Source organism: Dermochelys coriacea, chromosome 25 (assembly GCF_009764565.3).
Source record: "Dermochelys coriacea isolate rDerCor1 chromosome 25, rDerCor1.pri.v4, whole genome shotgun sequence".
Taxonomy (NCBI): domain Eukaryota; kingdom Metazoa; phylum Chordata; order Testudines; family Dermochelyidae; genus Dermochelys; species Dermochelys coriacea.
This window is the reverse complement of record NC_050092.1, coordinates 8755998-8774929: the sequence shown is the minus strand read 5'-3', so window position 1 is coordinate 8774929 and position 18932 is coordinate 8755998. Positions and strand designations below refer to the sequence as shown.

Here is an 18932-nt window from a genome sequence, read left to right as displayed (position 1 = left end):
TTATGTAAGTTCCACATGAGGACTCTGATTTTACCCCAAAATGGAAAATAGGAGATAAAACCTGGTAAAAATCACAAGGAATTTCCCCATTTAGCAGTATGTTGTGCCTCAGCGTAGGACCCATTCCAACTCAAGACTCCCACTGCCATCACTAGGAGTTAGAATAGGCCCATACCGCGGAACTTCTTTTCCATTGGATACCTGCAATACCCCTCTATTTTTAATTTGCTTCATGGAATGATTTTGGGACCAATAGTAATGTGCAGAAGGCTGGCAAACCCTGCTGAGATTGTCACACTAAAGTCTACAGATTATTATACCCTTCTGAGCTTTCAAGCTCTCCCTACACTAAACAGGAGCAGAATTAGCCTGATGATTTTTTATACATTATTCTTGATAGAGAAATGCTAAAGTACTTTCCCTGGAACAGTAGATCAGGACTGGGTTAGAAAGACTGTTTTAGAATGGGTTTCATAGATTCATAGATACTAAGGTCAGAAGGGACCACTCTGATCATCTAGTCCGACCTCCTGCACAGCGCAGGCCACAGAATGTCACCCACCACTCCTATGAAAAACCTCACCCATGTCTGAGCTATTGAAGTCCTCAAATCATGGTTTAAAGACTTCAAGGAGCAGAGAAGCCTCCCTCCAGTCAACCATGCCCCATGCTACAGAGGAAGGCGAAAAACCTCCAGGGCCTCTCCAATCTGCCCTGGAGGAAAATTCCTTCCCGACCCCAAATATGGCAATCAGCTAAACCCTGAGCATATGGGCAAGATTCACCAGCCAGATACCCAGGATAGAATTTTCTATAGTAACTCAGATCCCATCCATCTAATATCCCATCTCAGGGGATTTGGCCTATTTACCCTGAATATTTAAAGATCAGTTACTTACCAAAATCCCATTATCCCATCATACCATCTCCTCCATAAACTTATCGAGTAGAATCTTAAAACCAGATAGATCTTTTGCCCCCACTGCTTCCCTTGGAAGGTTATTCCAAAACTTCACTCCTCTGATGGTTAAAAACCTTCGTCTGATTTCAAGTCTAAACTTCCTGGTGGCCAGTTTATACCCATTTGTTCTTGTGTCCACATTGGTGCTGAGCTTAAATAATTCCTCTCCCTCTCCTATATTTATCCCTCTGATATATTTATAGAGAGCAATCATATCTCCCCTCAACCTTCTTTTAGTTAGGCTAAACAAGCCAAGCTCCTTAAGTCTCCTTTCATAAGACAAGTTTTCCATTCCTCGGATCATCTTAGTAGCCCTTCTCTGTACCTGCTCCGGTTTGAATTCATCCTTTTTAAACATGGGAGACCAGAACTGCACACAGTATTCTAGGTGAGGTCTCACCAGTGCCTTGTATAACGGTACTAAAACCTCCTTATCCCTACTGGAAATGCCTCTCCTGATGCATCCCAAAACCACATTAGCTTTTTTCACAGCCATATCACATTGGCAGCTCATAGTCATCCTATGATCAACCAATACTCTAAGGTCCTTCTCCTCTTCCGTTACTTCTAATTGATGCGTCCCCAGCTTATAACTAAAATTCTTGTTATTAATCCCTAAATGCATAACCTTACACTTCTCACTATTAAATTTCATCCTATTACTATTACTCCAGTTTACAAGGTCATCCAGATCCTCCTGTATAATATCCCGATCCTTCTCCGAATTGGCAATACCTCCCAGCTTTGTATCATCTGCAAACTTTATTAGCACACTCCCACTTTTTGTGCCAAGGTCAGTAACAAAAAGATTAAATAAGATTGGTCCCAAAACCGATCCCTGAGGAACTCCACTGGTAACCTCCCTCCAACCTGACAGTTCGCCTTTCAGTAGGACCCGTTGCAGTCTCCCCTTTAACCAATTCCTTATCCACCTTCTGATGTTCATATTGATCCCCATCTTCTCCAATTTAACTAATAATTCCCCATGTGGCACGGTATCAAATGCCTTACTGAAATCTAGGTAAATTAGATCCACTGCATTTCCTTTATCTAAAAAATCTGTTACTTTTTCAAAAAAGGAGATTAGGTTGGTTTGGCACGATCTACCTTTTGTAAAACCATGTTGTATTTTGTCCCATTTACCATTGACTTCAATGTCCTTAACTAATTTCTCCTTCAAAATTTTTTCCAGGACCTTGCATACTACAGATGTCAAACTAACTGGCCTGTAGTTACCTGGATCACTTTTTTTTCCTTTCTTAAAAATAGGAACTATATTAGCAATTCTCCAATCATTCGGTACTATTCCTGAGTTTACAGATTCATTAAAAATTCTTGCTAATGGGCTTGCAATTTCAGGTGCCAATTCCTTTAATATTCTTGGATGAAGATTATCTGGGCCCCCCGATTTAGTCCCATTAAGCTGTTTCAGTTTCGCTTCTACCTCTGATATGGTAATATCTACCTCTATATCCTCCTTCCCATTTGTCATGCTACCATTATGACGTGATTGGAATAACAGAGACTTGGTGGGATAACTCACATGACTGGAGTACAGTCATGGATGGTTATAAACTGTTCAGGAAGGACAGGCAGGGCAGAAAAGGTGGGGGAGTAGCACTGTATGTAAGGGAGCAGTATGACTGCTCAGAGCTCCGGTACGAAACTGTGGAAAAACCTGAGTGTCTCTGGATTAAGTTTAGAAGTGTGTGCAACAAGAGTGATGTCATGGTGGGAGTCTGCTATAGACCACCGGACCAGGGGGATGAGGTGGATGAGGCTTTCTTCCGGCAACTCACGGAAGCTACTAGATCGCATGCCCTGATTCTCATGGGTGACTTTAATTTTCCTGATATCTGCTGGGAGAGCAATACAGCGGTGCATAGACAATCCAGGAAGTTTTTGGAAAGCGTAGGGGACAATTTCCTGGTGCAAGTGCTAGGGGAGCCAACTAGGGGGAGCGCTTTTCTTGACCTGCTGCTCACAAACCGGGTAGAATTAGTGGGGGAAGCAAAAGTGGATGGGAATCTGGGAGGCAGTGACCATGAGTTGGTTGAGTTCAGGATCCTGACGCAGGGAAGAAAGGTAAGCAGCAGGATACGGACCCTGGACTTCAGGAAAGCAGACTTTGACTCCCTCAGGGAACAGATGGCCAGGATCCCCTGGGGGACTAACATGAAAGGGAAGGGAGTCCAGGAGAGCTGGCTGTATTTCAAGGAATCCCTGTTGAGGTTACAGGGACAAACCATCCCGATGAGTCGAAAGAATAGTAAATATGGCAGGCGACCAGCTTGGCTTAATGGTGAAATCCTAGCGGATCTTAAACATAAAAAAGAAGCTTACAAGAAGTGGAAGGTTGGACATATGACCAGGGAAGAGTATAAAAATATTGCTCGGGCATGTAGGAAAGATATCAGGAGGGCCAAATCGCACCTGGAGCTGCAGCTAGCAAGAGATGTCAAGAGTAACAAGAAGGGTTTCTTCAGGTATGTTGGCAACAAGAAGAAAGCCAAGGAAAGTGTGGGCCCCTTACTGAATGAGGGAGGCAAGCTAGTGACAGAGGATGTGGAAAAAGCTAATGTACTCAATGCTTTTTTTGCCTCTGTTTTCACTAACAAGGTCAGCTCCCAGACTGCTGTGCTGGGCAACACAAAATGGGGAAGAGATGGCCAGCCCTCTGTAGAGATAGAGGTGGTTAGGGACTATTTAGAAAAGCTGGACGTGCACAAGTCCATGGGGCCGGACGAATTGCATCCGAGAGTGCTGAAGGAATTGGCGGCTGTGATTGCAGAGCCCTTAGCCATTATCTTTGAAAACTCGTGGCGAACGGGGGAAGTCCCGGATGACTGGAAAAAGGCTAATGTAGTGCCCATCTTTAAAAAAGGGAAGAAGGAGGATCCTGGGAACTACAGGCCGGTCAGCCTCACCTCAGTCCCTGGAAAAATCATGGAGCAGGTCCTCAAAGAATCAATCCTGAAGCACTTAGAGGAGAGGAAAGTGATCAGGAACAGTCAGCATGGATTCACCAAGGGAAGGTCATGCCTGACTAATCTAATCGCCTTTTATGATGAGATTACTGGTTCTGTGGATGAAGGGAAAGCAGTGGATGTATTGTTTCTTGACTTTAGCAAAGCTTTTGACACGGTCTCCCACAGCATTCTTGTCAGCAAGTTAAGGAAGTATGGGCTGGATGAATGCACTATAAGGTGGGTAGAAAGCTGGCTAGATTGTCGGGCTCAACGGGTAGTGATCAATGGCTCCATGTCTAGTTGGCAGCCGGTGTCAAGTGGAGTGCCCCAGGGGTCGGTCCTGGGGCCCGTTTTGTTCAATATCTTCATAAATGATCTGGAGGATGGTGTGGATTGCACTCTCAGCAAATTTGCGGATGATACTAAACTGGGAGGAGTGGTAGATACGCTGGAGGGGAGGGATAGGATACAGAAGGACCTAGACAAATTGGAGGATTGGGCCAAAAGAAATCTAATGAGGTTCAATAAGGATAAATGCAGGGTCCTGCACTTAGGATGGAAGAATCCAATGCACCGCTACAGACTAGGGACCGAATGGCTCGGCAGCAGTTCTGCGGAAAAGGACCTAGGGGTGACAGTGGACGAGAAGCTGGATATGAGTCAGCAGTGTGCCCTTGTTGCCAAGAAGGCCAATGGCATTTTGGGTTGTATAAGTAGGGGCATAGCGAGCAGATCGAGGGACGTGATCGTTCCCCTCTATTCGACACTGGTGAGGCCTCATCTGGAGTACTGTGTCCAGTTTTGGGCCCCACACTACAGGAAGGATGTGGATAAATTGGAAAGAGTACAACGAAGGGCAACGAAAATGATTAGGGGTCTAGAGCACATGACTTATGAGGAGAGGCTGAGGGAGCTGGGATTGTTTAGTCTGGAGAAGAGAAGAATGAGGGGGGATTTGATAGCTGCTTTCAACTACCTGAAAGGGGGTTTCAAAGAGGATGGCTCTAGACTGTTCTCAATGGTAGCAGATGACAGAACGAGGAGTAATGGTCTCAAGTTGCAATGGGGGAGGTTTAGATTGGATATTAGGAAAAACTTTTTCACTAAGAGGGTGGTGAAACACTGGAATGCGTTACCTAGGGAGGTGGTAGAATCTCCTTCCTTAGAGGTTTTTAAGGTCAGGCTTGACAAAGCCCTAGCTGGGATGATTTAACTGGGACTTGGTCCTGCTTTGAGCAGGGGGTTGGACTAGATGACCTTCTGGGGTCCCTTCCAACCCTGATATTCTATGATTCTATGATTCATTGTCCCCAAGATCCTCTTTAGCCTTATTAAAGACTGAGGCAAAGTATTTGTTTAGATATTGGGCCATGCCTAGATTATCTTTAACCTCCGCTCCATCCTCAGTGTTAAGCGGCCCCACTTCTTCCTTCTTAGTTTTCTTCTTATTTATATGGCTATAGAACCTTTTACTATTGGTTTTAATTCCCTTTGCAAGGTCCAACTCTACTCGACTTTTAGCCTCTCTGACTTTATCCCTACATCTTCTGACCTCAATTAGGTAGGTTTCCTTGCTGATCCCTCCCATCTTCCACTCCCTGTATGCTTTCTGCTTCTTCATAATCACCTCTCTAAGATGCTTGCTCATCCAGCTTGGTCTACAACTCCTTCCTATGAATTTTTTCCCCTTTCTTGGGTTCTAAGAGCACTCCCACATAGGGTTGCCAACCCTCCACGATTGTTCTGGCATTTCCAGGAATTAAAGATTAATCTTGAATTAAAGATGTCATGTGATGAAACCTACAGGAATACGTCCAACCAAAATTGGCCACCCTAGTTCCACACAAAAGAGTCGGGAGACCTAATGAACAGAGAATGGACACAAACTATGTTTTGAACATGTTAGGAAAGCTGGTTACAATATTACTGTCCCAAACCTGGTTAGAAAGCAATTCTGTCACAAAGCACAGACAGGAGCTTAACCATTTTTAAACCTCTCTCTAAACCATGCTAAAACCTTGCGTAGCACAATTCAAGAACACTATTAAGCCACAGTTAGATTCCACCATCAGCGAAACAAAATTTTTAGCCATGTCTGGGAAACCTACTTACAACACTGTTAAATTTCAATATCTAGGCAGGATTTCAACTCATCTGTCCTACTGACAAGACACTGCTACAAGAAGAGGCTGATAGACTGGGACACAAAGGGAGTAAGCAAACTTCAGTCCTCTTCAAACTCAGGCAATGTGGCAGGATAGTCATGTAAAATAGATAGGGAAAAAAACAAAAAAAAAAAACAAACTACCACACGAGAAGAACTGTGTTCTAGGCCTTTCTGCCCATCTGGAAAATCAAAATATTCAGCTTCTTCACAGGGGCATTGAGAAGCTTAATTAGGTAGCTAGTGGTTTATAAAGTGCTTGGAAAACAAAGCTCTAAGTACTCAGTATGATTATTTCAAACCAACTGCCTTTACTCCAGTGCAATATTTCTTGTTACTTTGCTTAATAAAAGGCCATAAATAGACATTACAGCTAGCACTTAGCTGAAGTAAATAAAGGGGCACAAATTTAGAGTTCATATGCTTATTAGAGGCCATTAGCTGCAAAGCTGGATTGAAAAGGAATCCTTTCTATTTTAAGCAATGAAAACCATTAGAAGAGGCTTATCATAAAGAAAATCAAAATTTGATGAAAAGACAGTGGTCCTGTTCATAGTATGGCTGTAGCCCTACCAGAAACATCCATGTCTAAATAGTTTTTGCCAGCACAGTTTCCCTGGCTGGCACAGATGGGGATTTTTGTCTGAGAACTGTGCTAAAAGCAGTGTTATAAAACTACACTAGATGCCACCTGGGGGTCTGCTGTGCTGTAAAGCACAGGTCTTCCCCACCCCCGCAAAAAAAGTGTGTCCACACTGGTCAGGGAAATCTGCTGGGGAAACTCCTAGGTAGAGATAATAGTCTTAGACTCAGCCACAAAGGTCTAGAAAGGGAAAAGGCAAGACAAAAATTCAAAGACAACGGACAGAGTGCTCGTTTTAAGATGTGAGCCACAAAAGATATAAGCACTGGCTCTCCTTAAGGATAGATATCCCACGGTTTCCCTGCTCTTTCAGGCAAATGCTGAAGGTATGAAAAGGCGCTGCAGAGCCGTGCAGAGTTTGGAAGGTGAAAGTGTCAGTTTAAACAGAATAATTCTAGGCCTAAATGCTGAGGAGATTCCTTTGTGCATGGAAAGTGCATGTCGAAGGACAATGAGGAAACCTATTTCAAACTTGAAGAATAAAACATGAATTTAAACAAAAAAAAAGAGATTAATTATGATTGATAGATATGGAAGGTTAGATTTGATTGTCAGGGAAATGGGTTCTCCAGAGTAAGGTGGGCTTTTCTGCCAATTAGAAGGCCCTGTCTGGATAAAGCTGTCAAGGCACAAAACCAATATTCTGCAAAGCTGAAGACACAGTACTGTTGGAAAAGCTACCTCTTTCTGAGATTTGAGTTCACCAACAGCTTTTAGACTAGTTACAATAATCTACTCCAGAAGACTCAGAGAGAATTAAATCATTAGTATACTTGAGTGAGAGAGGAAACATTGCATGGAGAGCTTTTTATCAATACCAGGCTCCATTTTGCAATTGTAATAAAAGCAGTAATTGACCTATGTTTTAACAAGGAGCTATTTGCTCATGCCTAACAGCTACTTTTCTATGTGTGTGCTCTATTTTGTTCCATTAAATGCCAAGTGTATATCTGCCTTGTTAGGACAAATTAGTCAATCTGTGATACCACAAGATATGCTCACAAAAGGATTCATCCTTGTTAATTTGCCCTGATTTTCTCAAACATTTGTGTTTATAGTATTTAAACTTAGAAATCAGATATGACCATCTCACAATGGCCCATTCCTTAGTTTCATTTTGTTTTCAACTCTGAGACATTAGACAAAAATTGGAATAGATATTTTTTAAACTAGGAATGGTTTTATTTTTATAATCAACTGAGTGTCTTTCACAAAATTTACCCCATTTTCCTCTTCCCCTAAAGGAGGACAAACTGAAGACGTCTACTTCTCTGACTAATCACCAGCCATGTTTATTCAATACATTTATTACAAGGATTAACACTAAATGTTATACAAGGATTATTTGATCATTAAAAATAAAAATAAATTTTAAAAACACTGCAGAATCAGAAATCTTTTCTGACTGAACGTCCAGGGTTTTAGCTCATACACGCCTGCCAGCTTGACATCAGCAAACAGAGACATTTGGGAAGAAAAATAGGGATATCTTTGAACTACACTGAACTAAGGGTGCTTTTTAAAGGGCAGGGATAGTTGGCACATATGCTGCATGGGAATGTAGTAATAATTTACACCAAACAGCACTTTTCAAACTATTTCAAAGCACTTCACAATAAACCCACTCATCTCCCTATCAGGGGGAATACTGACTACTTCTTACAGATGGACAAACAGGCTCAAAGAACATAAGAATGGCCATAGTGGGTCAGACCAAAGGTCTATCTAGCCCACTACACGATCTTTCAACAGTGGCCAATGTCAGGTGCCCCAGAAGGAATGAACAGAACAGGTAATCATCAAGTGATCCATCCCAGCTTCTGGCAAACAGAGGCTAGGGACACCATCCCTGCCCATCCTGGCTAATAGCCGTTGATGGACCTATCCTCCATGAACTAACCTTGTTCTTTTTTGAACCCAGTTATAGTCCTGGCCTTCACACATCCTCTGGCAAGGAGTTCTACAGGTTGACTGTGCACTGTGTGAAAAAATACTTCCTTTTGTTTTAAAAAAAAAAAATTACAGGTATGATTTTCAAAGGTGCCGAAGGGAATGAGGTCCATTGGGATTTGGGCATCAGCTGCCTTTGGTATTTTAAAAGCTGCATCCTATGTAAAATTACTTGAGGTCAGAGCATGTTCACAGCAGAACCAGAAGCAAAACTCAGAGTTCTGACTCCCAGAACACATTCTAACTATAGGTCATGCTGCTTCAGTGCAAAGGGGAATGTGCTATTAGATAGTCTTTCAGACATTACATTAACACAAGTCAGTGTCTAGCTCTCCAGACGGAAATGAAAGATCAGCTATCATGTTTGAAGAATAGGGAATAATCCCAATGGTCTGGCCATTATGCCTCCTCATTAACAAAAATGTTCTAGTTCCAAACAACATACGAATTACAGCCAGACACACACAGGCGGCTATTTTTGCCTCGATTATCCATGCACGTTACATGTGGACAACTTCAATAACACTCAAAAAGAGCAACACTAAATAAGAGGAAACTATTTCTCGCTAGTACTGTTTTGTAGACACCTGTCCCCAGACACCTTTCTTGCAACATAATGGGTACTTCTCAACTGAGATACTGTATCCAGTACAACTGTTCATAAACCCAGTGCTGACGTTTCCACCTACGAGGTTTTCAATTTCTCTAAAACGAATCCAGTACGTCGAGATCAAGCTCACCTTGGCAAGCCCTGCCCTATGAGCTCCCTGTGATTCGATGTAGGCAACGTATTTCCCAAAGTCCCGAAACTCCTCTAGGGTGGGACGGAAGGTCATGATCTTACAGCCAGGGTTCTGTGGACTTGGGTTTTCAGACCCCATGTTTCCAGTGAGTTTTCAGCACCTGAAAAATGAAAAGGCAAAGGGTTGGGGAAGTGGCAGAGAGAGAGAGAAAGAAAGCAAACAAGTTAAAAGGGAAAAAACATTCCTTTCTTCACATTCTCTTGCACAAATCTCAAGATAAACATATGCAAGTTTCTCCATTTTCCCCACTGATCAAACATTTCAGAGCCCCATTGGTAAGGAGATGGGGAGCTTTTTGCCAGAAACAATTTTAACACTATATTTTTATAATCAGTGCCCATGTACACTATGCAGAGCCACAACAACTGTAAACAAAAATTGTAAGCAAGGTCTGAACACGCTTTTCCCTGACATTTAGCGATGAGATGGGGGGGGGGAGAGAGAAAGATTTCATGGCCAGACTGTATTTACATGAACACACCTATTACGCCTAGGTATCCAGCAGACAGAGCTGTGTTGCCCAAGAGATCAATTTTGGCTGGTGTTGGGTTACAAATCACTTTAGTATTGAATGCAGAAGTAATGAAATGTTGCTATCCTTACTGTAAGAGTAAAGACCAGCAGGATTGTACTAAGGCTCTGTCTACACGAACACTTTTGTCAGTAAAACTTTTGTTGGTCCAGGTGTGAAAAAAACACCCCCCCCCGCTAACGTAAGTTTCACCCACAAAAGTGCTGGTGTGGACACGCTGTGTCAGTGGGAGAGGCTCTCCTGCCAGCATAGCTAATGCCGCTCATTGGGGTGGTTTAGTTATGCCGACAGGAGAGAGCTCTCTCACCAACAAAGAGCAGCTATACAGGAGACCTTACAGTGACACAGCTGTGCCGCTGAAAGGTCCATAGGGTACGCAGAGCTGAAGTCTCTGTCCTGATTGAGGGGGTCACCTTCAACTGAACTAAACTCACTGACATGAGGTTCAGATGCCAAATCGCAGTGGAGGGAGAGAGGGTGGGGACAGGTGTTTCCGCCTGGCGGTGTGGGCTTCTCAGAATCAGGCACCATTTGACCGGCTCCTCTCCACTGTTTAAAAACAGAGCTGATTAGGCTCCATCGAGTCTCTTTTGTTGTGTTAAGCGATCACTATCAGTGATTTCAGCTCTAATCAAATATAAGTGATGAGCCACAGGCCATATCTACACTAGCATGCTTACAGCAGCACAGCTGTACCGATGCAGATATGCCATTATAAGATCGCTTGTGTAGCCACTCTATGCCGACGGGAGAGAGGTCTCCCGTAGACATAAGTAATTAAACCACCTCCAATGAGCAACAGCAGCTATGTCGGTGGGAGAGAGTCTCCCACCGACACAGCAATGTTCACATCGGTGCTTCTGATGGTGTAACTTATGAGACTCAAAGGGGTGTTTTTTCACCCCCCTGAGAAACAAAAGTTATATTGACAAAAGTGCTAGCATAGACGTAGCCTTAGACCTGCTGCAGGACAGCATTTCTGTGGAAGAGACTGCTCAGCCTGCAGTAGCAGTGAGGTTCCCTCACTAGCTGCTAAAATCACAGAGCTGGATGGAACCTCAACAGACCAACTCGCAGAGGTCACAGTAAAGAGGCAGGTGGCAGCAGAAGGTGATGGCACAGGGCCATCGGCGGCGAAGCAGATGATGGAAAAGTGAAGTGAATGGTGGCACAACAAACAAAAGCATGCAGCCACACAGAGTGAACAGTGGTAACTGAGCAGTTGTAGCAGCAGCAACCAAGGAATTGCTTGACGTCCCTCTCCCCCACCTCCCCATGGCAGGTGAACTCACATGAATGCAATTCTGAACTCTGAGTCTCCGGTGACCAAGGACAGCCGCTGTAAATGGGGTGGGGTGGAGGGAGCAGGGAGTGGCATGTTAAAGGGACATTTGTTGGACTTTCACCCTGCAAGGTGAGAAACGGAGGCAAAGGCCATTGGCCAATGTACCCTGGGCTCATGGTCAGATGTGTGCGAATCAGGATGTTTTCCCAAATTAACGCCAGGCTCCTTTCCCTGTTTATTAGAAGTTTTCTCGGCTATACTCAGACTCGGGGCTTGCAAGTCAGAATGTATTGCCTCTTAGAGGCACCCGCGGTGGTGTTTAATTTTCCCAGATTACTGGGCCGGGCTCAAGCTGGTTCTGCGCCGTATTGTTAAGAGGAACCTGTGGATTTTGAACCCGGTCCTTGTTGCTGCTGTCTCCACCTGGCAGAAGGGTTACACTAGATTTTAGATGTTTTGTTCCAACAAACACACACTAATGTGGATTAAAACAGTACAGCCCTCTTTTTCATTTTAATACAGTTTATTTCCTTTATGGATGCTTATGACATATGCACATTCCACTCTTTTCAGTGCTGGTGTAGTGTACAGACCAGATATACAGTTTTTGTATGGATATAACTATTGGTTAGGGTGTGATTTTTCTCTACAGGTATAGTTATTCTGGAACAATCCCTTTTGTGGTCACAGCGTAGAGGTGCCCTGGATGTAGACGAGCCGGGACCAGGCAAGACTAGAACAATGCTGGTCAGAAAGGGGAAACGCTTCACAGAGCTAGATAAGATAGTCTTCACGCTCCATTAAAGGTGCACACTCCCAATTAGTGAAAGTGGTGAAAACCTCCGTTTGATTCCTCGCTAAATCTGTTGACCAAGTAGCATCAATTTCTTTCTTTTGCCTCCAGCTTGCCAGAAAACTTTGCCTTCCTCATGGATCAGGACCAAACCACAGTAATCCATGCATGTCACCAGCTGTAATTCATCCTCCTGGGGGAATTCTGCACTGCTACACAATGCAGAATTTGCAGAGAATTAATGGTTTTGTGCTAGGGTAACCACCCATCCCAAATTGGGCAGGACAGGCCTGAAATGCAGAGTTCAAGTCCCAGTCTGAATGACTCCGGTACAGGAACTGTCCCAGATTCCCTGTGGCCCTGCTCCGTGCCGTCCAATGCTCAGGGGCAGTGCCAGCCTCTTCCTTGAGGTGGGCCTTAGTCCCCACTTGCCATGAGGCCCCACTCCTGGCCAGGCCAGAAGCCAGAGCTGGGAAGTAGTAAGAGCCGCTCAGGGAGCCCCAGACCTTCCACCTGCCTTGGGCCGCATACCCCGGGGAGTGGGGACACTGGCCGGGGATTGCTCTCAGGCCCTCCAGCCCCCCATCCAGAGCAGGTGGAGTGGCCTGGGCTCCCTGGAGCCCAGGTCTGACTTCTGACCTTGCCAGGGGGCGGGGCCTTAAGGGGAAGAGGAGAGGCTGGGAGTGCGGCTCCTGCACGTGCCCTGCTTTTGCCTTTTGAGAAGTGGTCATCCTATTCTGCACAGAATTTCATTTTTTCCTGGCAGAATTGGCATTGCAGAGCTCCTGGCTGACACTAGGGGCCACTGGACCCAGCAGAATCTGGCTCCCCAGCTTGCAAATAGAGGACACTGCCGGTGGGAGGGGAGGGGGTTCCCAGAAGCTGCAGTTCCCAGCACATCCTGAAGGAAGGAGACGGCATGCAGTGAGCAGAGCGTCCAGTCCAGTGGGAACGGAGGCTCTGTGCCTGCACAGTCCAACACTGAATTCACCAGAGGAAACTCCATATAAATCCAATCTGACCAGCGTCAGGCTGTTTCACCCTCTGGATTCCTGGGCTCTGGGGGGAATGGGGTGGTGCAGGTGTCTAGTTCCACGCTGGGCTCGGGGGTCAGGGGGCCCCAGAACCCCTCTCCAGCACCCCCCAACTGTACACACACCCCTCCAGCTCTCCCTCCCCCCACAGTGTCCTCTATTTGGGTACTTATATATGATAACCCCACAGTGGCAGGATGAAAAAACAAGAATTGACCAAAAGACCAGAGGGGCAGAGATTTCCCCTCAAGATGTGCCCAGCTGGCACGTGACACACCAGACTCAGTCATGCAACAAAAGCATAACAGAAAACAGGAACTGGGTTGTCACAGTGGTTTCTTTAACTCTCTACTCTTCGGGGAATCTTTTTCATTGTTTGTATTGTTACAGACATACTTGCTGACAGGTATTTTGAAGTAAGTTACTAAAATAATTGAAACCGGCATGATTATATTGTGTTATTTTGACAAATAAAATATGCAGAATTTTAAAATACTGAGCACAGAATTTTTAATGTTTTGGCTCAGAATTCCCCCAGGAGTAAATTCATTGTATCTGATGCGAAATAAGACGACTATGCACAGGTTTCAGCTGGTACAGAATGTGGCTATCCATCTTCTCCCTAGTTCAGGCTGCCATGATATCAGGTCTGTGCTCACTTCCCTCCACTGGCTCTCAGTCAGCTTCTTATGCTTTTTTAAGGCCTTGATCCTAGTTTTTAAAGCAATTAATTTGTCAAGCTACAGCAAAGACCAAATGTCAATCTACGAACCCCTCCGCTGCAGCTATGCATACCACAAAGTCCAGGATGATGCAAGTAAGAGATGGGGACAAAGCATTTTCTGTCAAGGAGATCTAGCTATGAACAATTATCCAGATGAGATCACGCAAATCCAGGGTCTGACCATCTTTTGGGAATTTAGCAAAGCCAGCGCACGTGCACCTCCCCTTCCCCCACACCCGCGCTCTCAGAAAGCCTTTCCACCATAAGTGACACTCACAAACCAAATGCCCCTTTTATTCCAGAACCCCTCCCAACCTCACCCCACCTAATCAAAAAAAAAAAAGAAAAGGCAAGCAGAACTGACACCATAAAGAGAGGAATGTCAGAAACTCTGAAGTCCACCAGGGACTTTGCTATTGATTTTATATGGAAGGCTCTCAGATAGTCAGTGATAGGCAGCAAACTAAGATAGATAATGCCAGTATAGTTTATTCCCTTTCCCTTATAGGAATGAACTATACCAGAATAAGTACGCTTATACCAGAATAACTGTCCATGTGGGGGTAGGAGTTGTACAACTTGTACTACCTGTGTGGTTAGCACAATGCCCAATGATAGCTGATGGCTTATCCACAACCTTCAGCTTCCTCCATTCATTATGTGCAAGTGGTTGGCCCTGAATGAATACGACAGCTAAGCTTTTTCCACCAACTTCCGCCCCCTCTAATCAGTATGTATATGGAAGTAAGTGGCTGTCATTTAAAATTGTGGCAGCATGCTCTTTTCTTTTCCTCCATCTGTTTCAATGACAGCAACTCATGCATTAGGTTGGGAATAAAGACAGTTTTTTGCTCGAGTACTAGTTTCTCAAGGTAATGATAGAAGCTATTTGGTATGTGAACCCTGCATCATCATTTGATTAAATCTGCTGTGCGTATGGAGACAAAGAAGCATCAGACACTTTATAAAAATGCAGATAAATCATTTTTTAAATCTCCATCAACTCAAATAGCAATTGTATAACTTCCTTCAAATTTGCAGTAAAAATTTTATTTCACCATGAGCCATATTAACTTCATAATAGTAAATTTTCAAGTATTAATTTATCAAGTTACAGAGATGGCAAAAAAAAAAGTCCTGATGGAACTTTAACTGCAAACTTAACTATGGAGAGACACTAAATATTTTAAATTGTGTGTGTCTATTCACTATACCCATGGAATATCACTAGAGGGCAGTAAAGGATTTTTAAGGATTAAAGAATGCAAAATGGGTTACTACAACTTTGCAGCAATGCCACTTGGGCTGTGACTGTCAGATCTCACAAAGTAAAGCATGGTTGGACTGGGCCAGGTCAATACTGGGATGGGAAACCACCAAGAAAAAAAATCCAGGTGCTGCAGTAAGTGATGCTGGCAACACATTTCTGTGTCTGTTAACACTGAACTAACGCTCAGCATTGTGCTGGGAAGAATTATGTTTTTGCAAAAGACAACATAGGCATTTGTCACCTATGATTAAAAAATCTCAGCCTATTCTTCTAAAGTAGGGGGTTACGCCTGGCCACAGTGATAGAAAATTCCCCCTATGATTTCAGTGGGGTATAATATTTATGTCTAATATTAATGAGAACTTTGAGGGGGTGTTTCTGATAAAGCACCCTTTTAAATAATTTTTTTTTTAATACAAGTTAAGGCTTTACACATTCCACTGCTGTGCTTTTAAGGTGTTCTTTATTGCAGGACCAAAACCAACACCACCAAAAAAGTTTGGGCCCATCTCTTCTCATACCATCCTTCTTCTGTGTACACATCTGCCTTGAGCCTCTTCAGTTTCAGCTTTGTTAATGCTGCTACCAGCTACCAGAGCCTGAAGGGCAGACAGGAGAGCTCATCACCCAGAGCAGAATATGAGAGGTGCAAGTGCTCATCAGCAAGACAGTGAAACCAACTATTCAAAGTGTTGTCAAATGCCACAAAATTAACAAACTGGAAAAAAAAATAGACTGCATCCCCCTCTAAGTCCTCTCTACTCTAGTAGTGTTATGGGTTATAATTTACTTGCAATAGCTATATAATTCTCAGAAATATAATCTTCAAATTGATAATCCAGTTCACCATAGAGTAAGCTGCATTTCAGTAGTGAATGAAGATATTCTTATATATAGTAATTAACATGTTTTGGGATGCTTCTACATTAAGCCTGCAAGTTCCTGGGCAGGAAATACGTTTCATCTCCATTTACATGTACTGTAATATACAAGTGTTTTACAATACTGGAGAGTGAATACTATCTCCTGTTGCCAGAGACTGACCAGTGGAACTGATTAGCATCTGATGCCGGTGCAATCAACCAGTAATTTTCTCACTAGTTATTCAGGAAAATAATAGGTCGGACTAGATGATCAGAATGGTCCCTTCTGACCTTAGTATCTATGAAAATGCCATTTACCAGGAAAGCACAGCAAGCTGCGCTGAATTCAAACCAGGGATGACGAGTCAACATTCAAGAATAAATTTCAAGATGAGATTTACAAAAGCACAAGCATTCTCACCCAAATTCTCACCCAAAAGGCTGCACAAACTGAATCAGGAAAATGCACAGAAATCCTTTGCACAAGCAGCAGAATCAAATTTAAGTCCAGTGCTAGCATTGTTTAAAAACTGACTTAAAAGATTCTGGCACAGGGCATGGACTCAGGAGTGCCTTCTTGAGGAGAATCCATGCTAATGCTGTTGAGGCCACCTGTTCCAGGGATGCCTCCCCATTTTTGGCAGCTTTACTATAGTTCCCTGACTGCAATATAAGTATTCATCGCCCACTCTTATCACATCTTCTCTCAAAACTCCTTCCCATCATTCTGCTTTCCGCTCGATCTGCTAGGAGAGGATTACTAACAGAGTATGCTAAATTGTAACAATGGGAATATAGTCTCATGCATGGAAGGTTATTTCATCTATCACAGTTGTGAATTCAGGTGTCTACTATTCCCCAGAAAAAGCAAGACAATGATGTGTATTTCAGTGCCCAAGAGCTTCACATGAAAGGAATGACCAAAGCACCTTGGATTTTTTTCATAATGTTTAATCTGATGTCATTTTTCTAATCAGAATCTTAACAGACACTTCAGACAATACTTGATGTTCAGCTAGTTAACCTAATCAAACTCTTACAACAGCTAACTACAGAACGCATGAGGGCCAAGGGAGTCAGTTCTCTCATTTCTCTTCATTTTTGATTATAAAAGGATCAGTAGAGGGACACCTGTATGTAAACAACATCCTGTTACAACCAAGGCCATGTGCTGTTCTACATGAGTAGAAGCATGGACGCTCCGATGGAGCACTCAGACACCTGGCTTTTGAGGTGGAGAGAACAGTGTTTTTTCTTTACGACTGGTTTGAAAATTGCTGTTGTGTTGTGCACCACCCTTCACTGTAAAGTACTGAACCACTGGCTGCTCACCATCTACCAATCACACTGGACGATCAAGAAAGCAGCTGAAGCAACAAGCCATGCCATGATAAGTTTTGCAGTTTCAAGGAGGAAACATGCTAGCACAAACAGTTTTTTTTTTTAAATGGGCTTAAAACCTTTTTGTTTATGTTAAGACTGCAGAATTTGATTTTTTATAATTTTGACATATCAAATCTTTGAGCATTTTTATAATGTATTTAAATGTTCACAGCTGCATAAAAAAGTGTGTTTTAATTGGTTTTATTTTTATCTATTTACATTTTCACAATGCAAGAAATTATGGGAGGGTCAGATAATTATTTAATGATACTAGATGCTGAGATTCAAGCCGTTACAGCTTTATAATGGTTAAAACACAGTCAACATCCTATGTCAAAGTAAATAATCTTAAATCAAACTAAGTTTTTAAGCAGCATTTTTCTTGCTTTGCATATCAGTACATTTCACTTATTATTAATGGAAGTATTTTTTGCATTGTTTGAGTGTGTACCATGAAGTCAATGATTATTAATGTTTACCAATAAAAATTGAATCCTTCAAAGCCTATTTATGTTGTATGAAGGTCTGGAAAGTTGTTTGCAAAAAATCGGACTCTCTTTTTTCTCTTAACTTAGAAATAGCAGGTCTGATCTGCACAGGGAAAGAAGAATGTCAACAGAGGAGTAACAACACTGGTAGATTTCCCCATATAGACAAGCCCTTAGGACTGTCAGGTCTGGTCTTCTCAGTCTGCTGAAGGACCTCTTGGGAGTTTCAGAGCATGTGTACTGTGAGCTCTCAGGCCATAATTCAAGGGGTGGAAGGTAAGAGGCTGTTGCACCTTTAGAAAAAACATCCTTTTCCAAATTGCTCATTAGTCATCAAGTTAAATTTGCACCAAAAATAAAAACTACTGAACCTTCTGCCCTTCCCTCATTTACTCTTTGTTTCTCTCCTGTGAGGTCATAATTTCATTACTTCTGCAGCCACAATAGAACAGTTTCCCAAATTTGACCATAACATGGCCCACTTCTTGAGAGACTGGGTCACAATTTGTGCTACAACTTTTAACCAAGTCTGTAACCATTTATTGGCATTGTGTGGTAGGACATCCCCAGAATGCATTGTTTTCACGTGCTGATGATGTTCCTGTGTGTATGTCCTGCAGGGATTTTATCCCTATGGGTTTAAAGTTTGCTATGGGATAGCTAACCCAGATACATAAATGATTAGGTATACATTAGGTATGTATGTGCCCATGAACTCACAGTGCCCAAAAACTGCTGCTTGGACACAAACTAAACCAGTTATACTCAGACCTCAGTGGTTCAGGAGCCAAATTAACCTTCAACATTACCCAAAAGAGCCACAGTAGTGTGAATTCATGGTTTCATTTACTACAGTACTATATATTCACATTTAAACAAACAGTGTAACTAGTGAAATGTTTAGTACAGGGATCGGCAACCTCTGCATGCGGCCCACCAGGGTCAGCCTGGTGGTCTGGGTCGGATTGTTTACCTGCTGCATCTGCAGGTTCCGCCAATCACAGCTCCCACTGATCGTGGTTCGCCACTCCAGGCCAATGGGGGCTGCAGGGAGTGGCATGGACCGAGGG

General features: G+C 43.2%; 1 protein-coding gene across 9 annotated transcripts in view; it reads right to left on the bottom strand.

The window, feature by feature from the left end:
* Nucleotides 1–18932, bottom strand: part of KDM4B (lysine demethylase 4B) — a 224851-nt gene that overhangs the window by 182637 nt on the left and 23282 nt on the right. For 6 of the 9 annotated variants that reach the window (XM_043502586.1, XM_043502585.1, XM_038383771.2 and 3 more), the window contains one exon: nt 9428–9590. In XM_043502586.1, coding sequence (XP_043358521.1) covers nt 9428–9568 — 141 coding nt within the window. In that variant the 5' untranslated portion in view covers nt 9569–9590. Of the gene's footprint in view, nt 1–9427; nt 9593–18932 lie in introns of all 9 variants that reach the window. The other 3 variants (XM_043502584.1, XM_043502588.1, XM_038383773.2) reach the window with 1 other exon arrangement.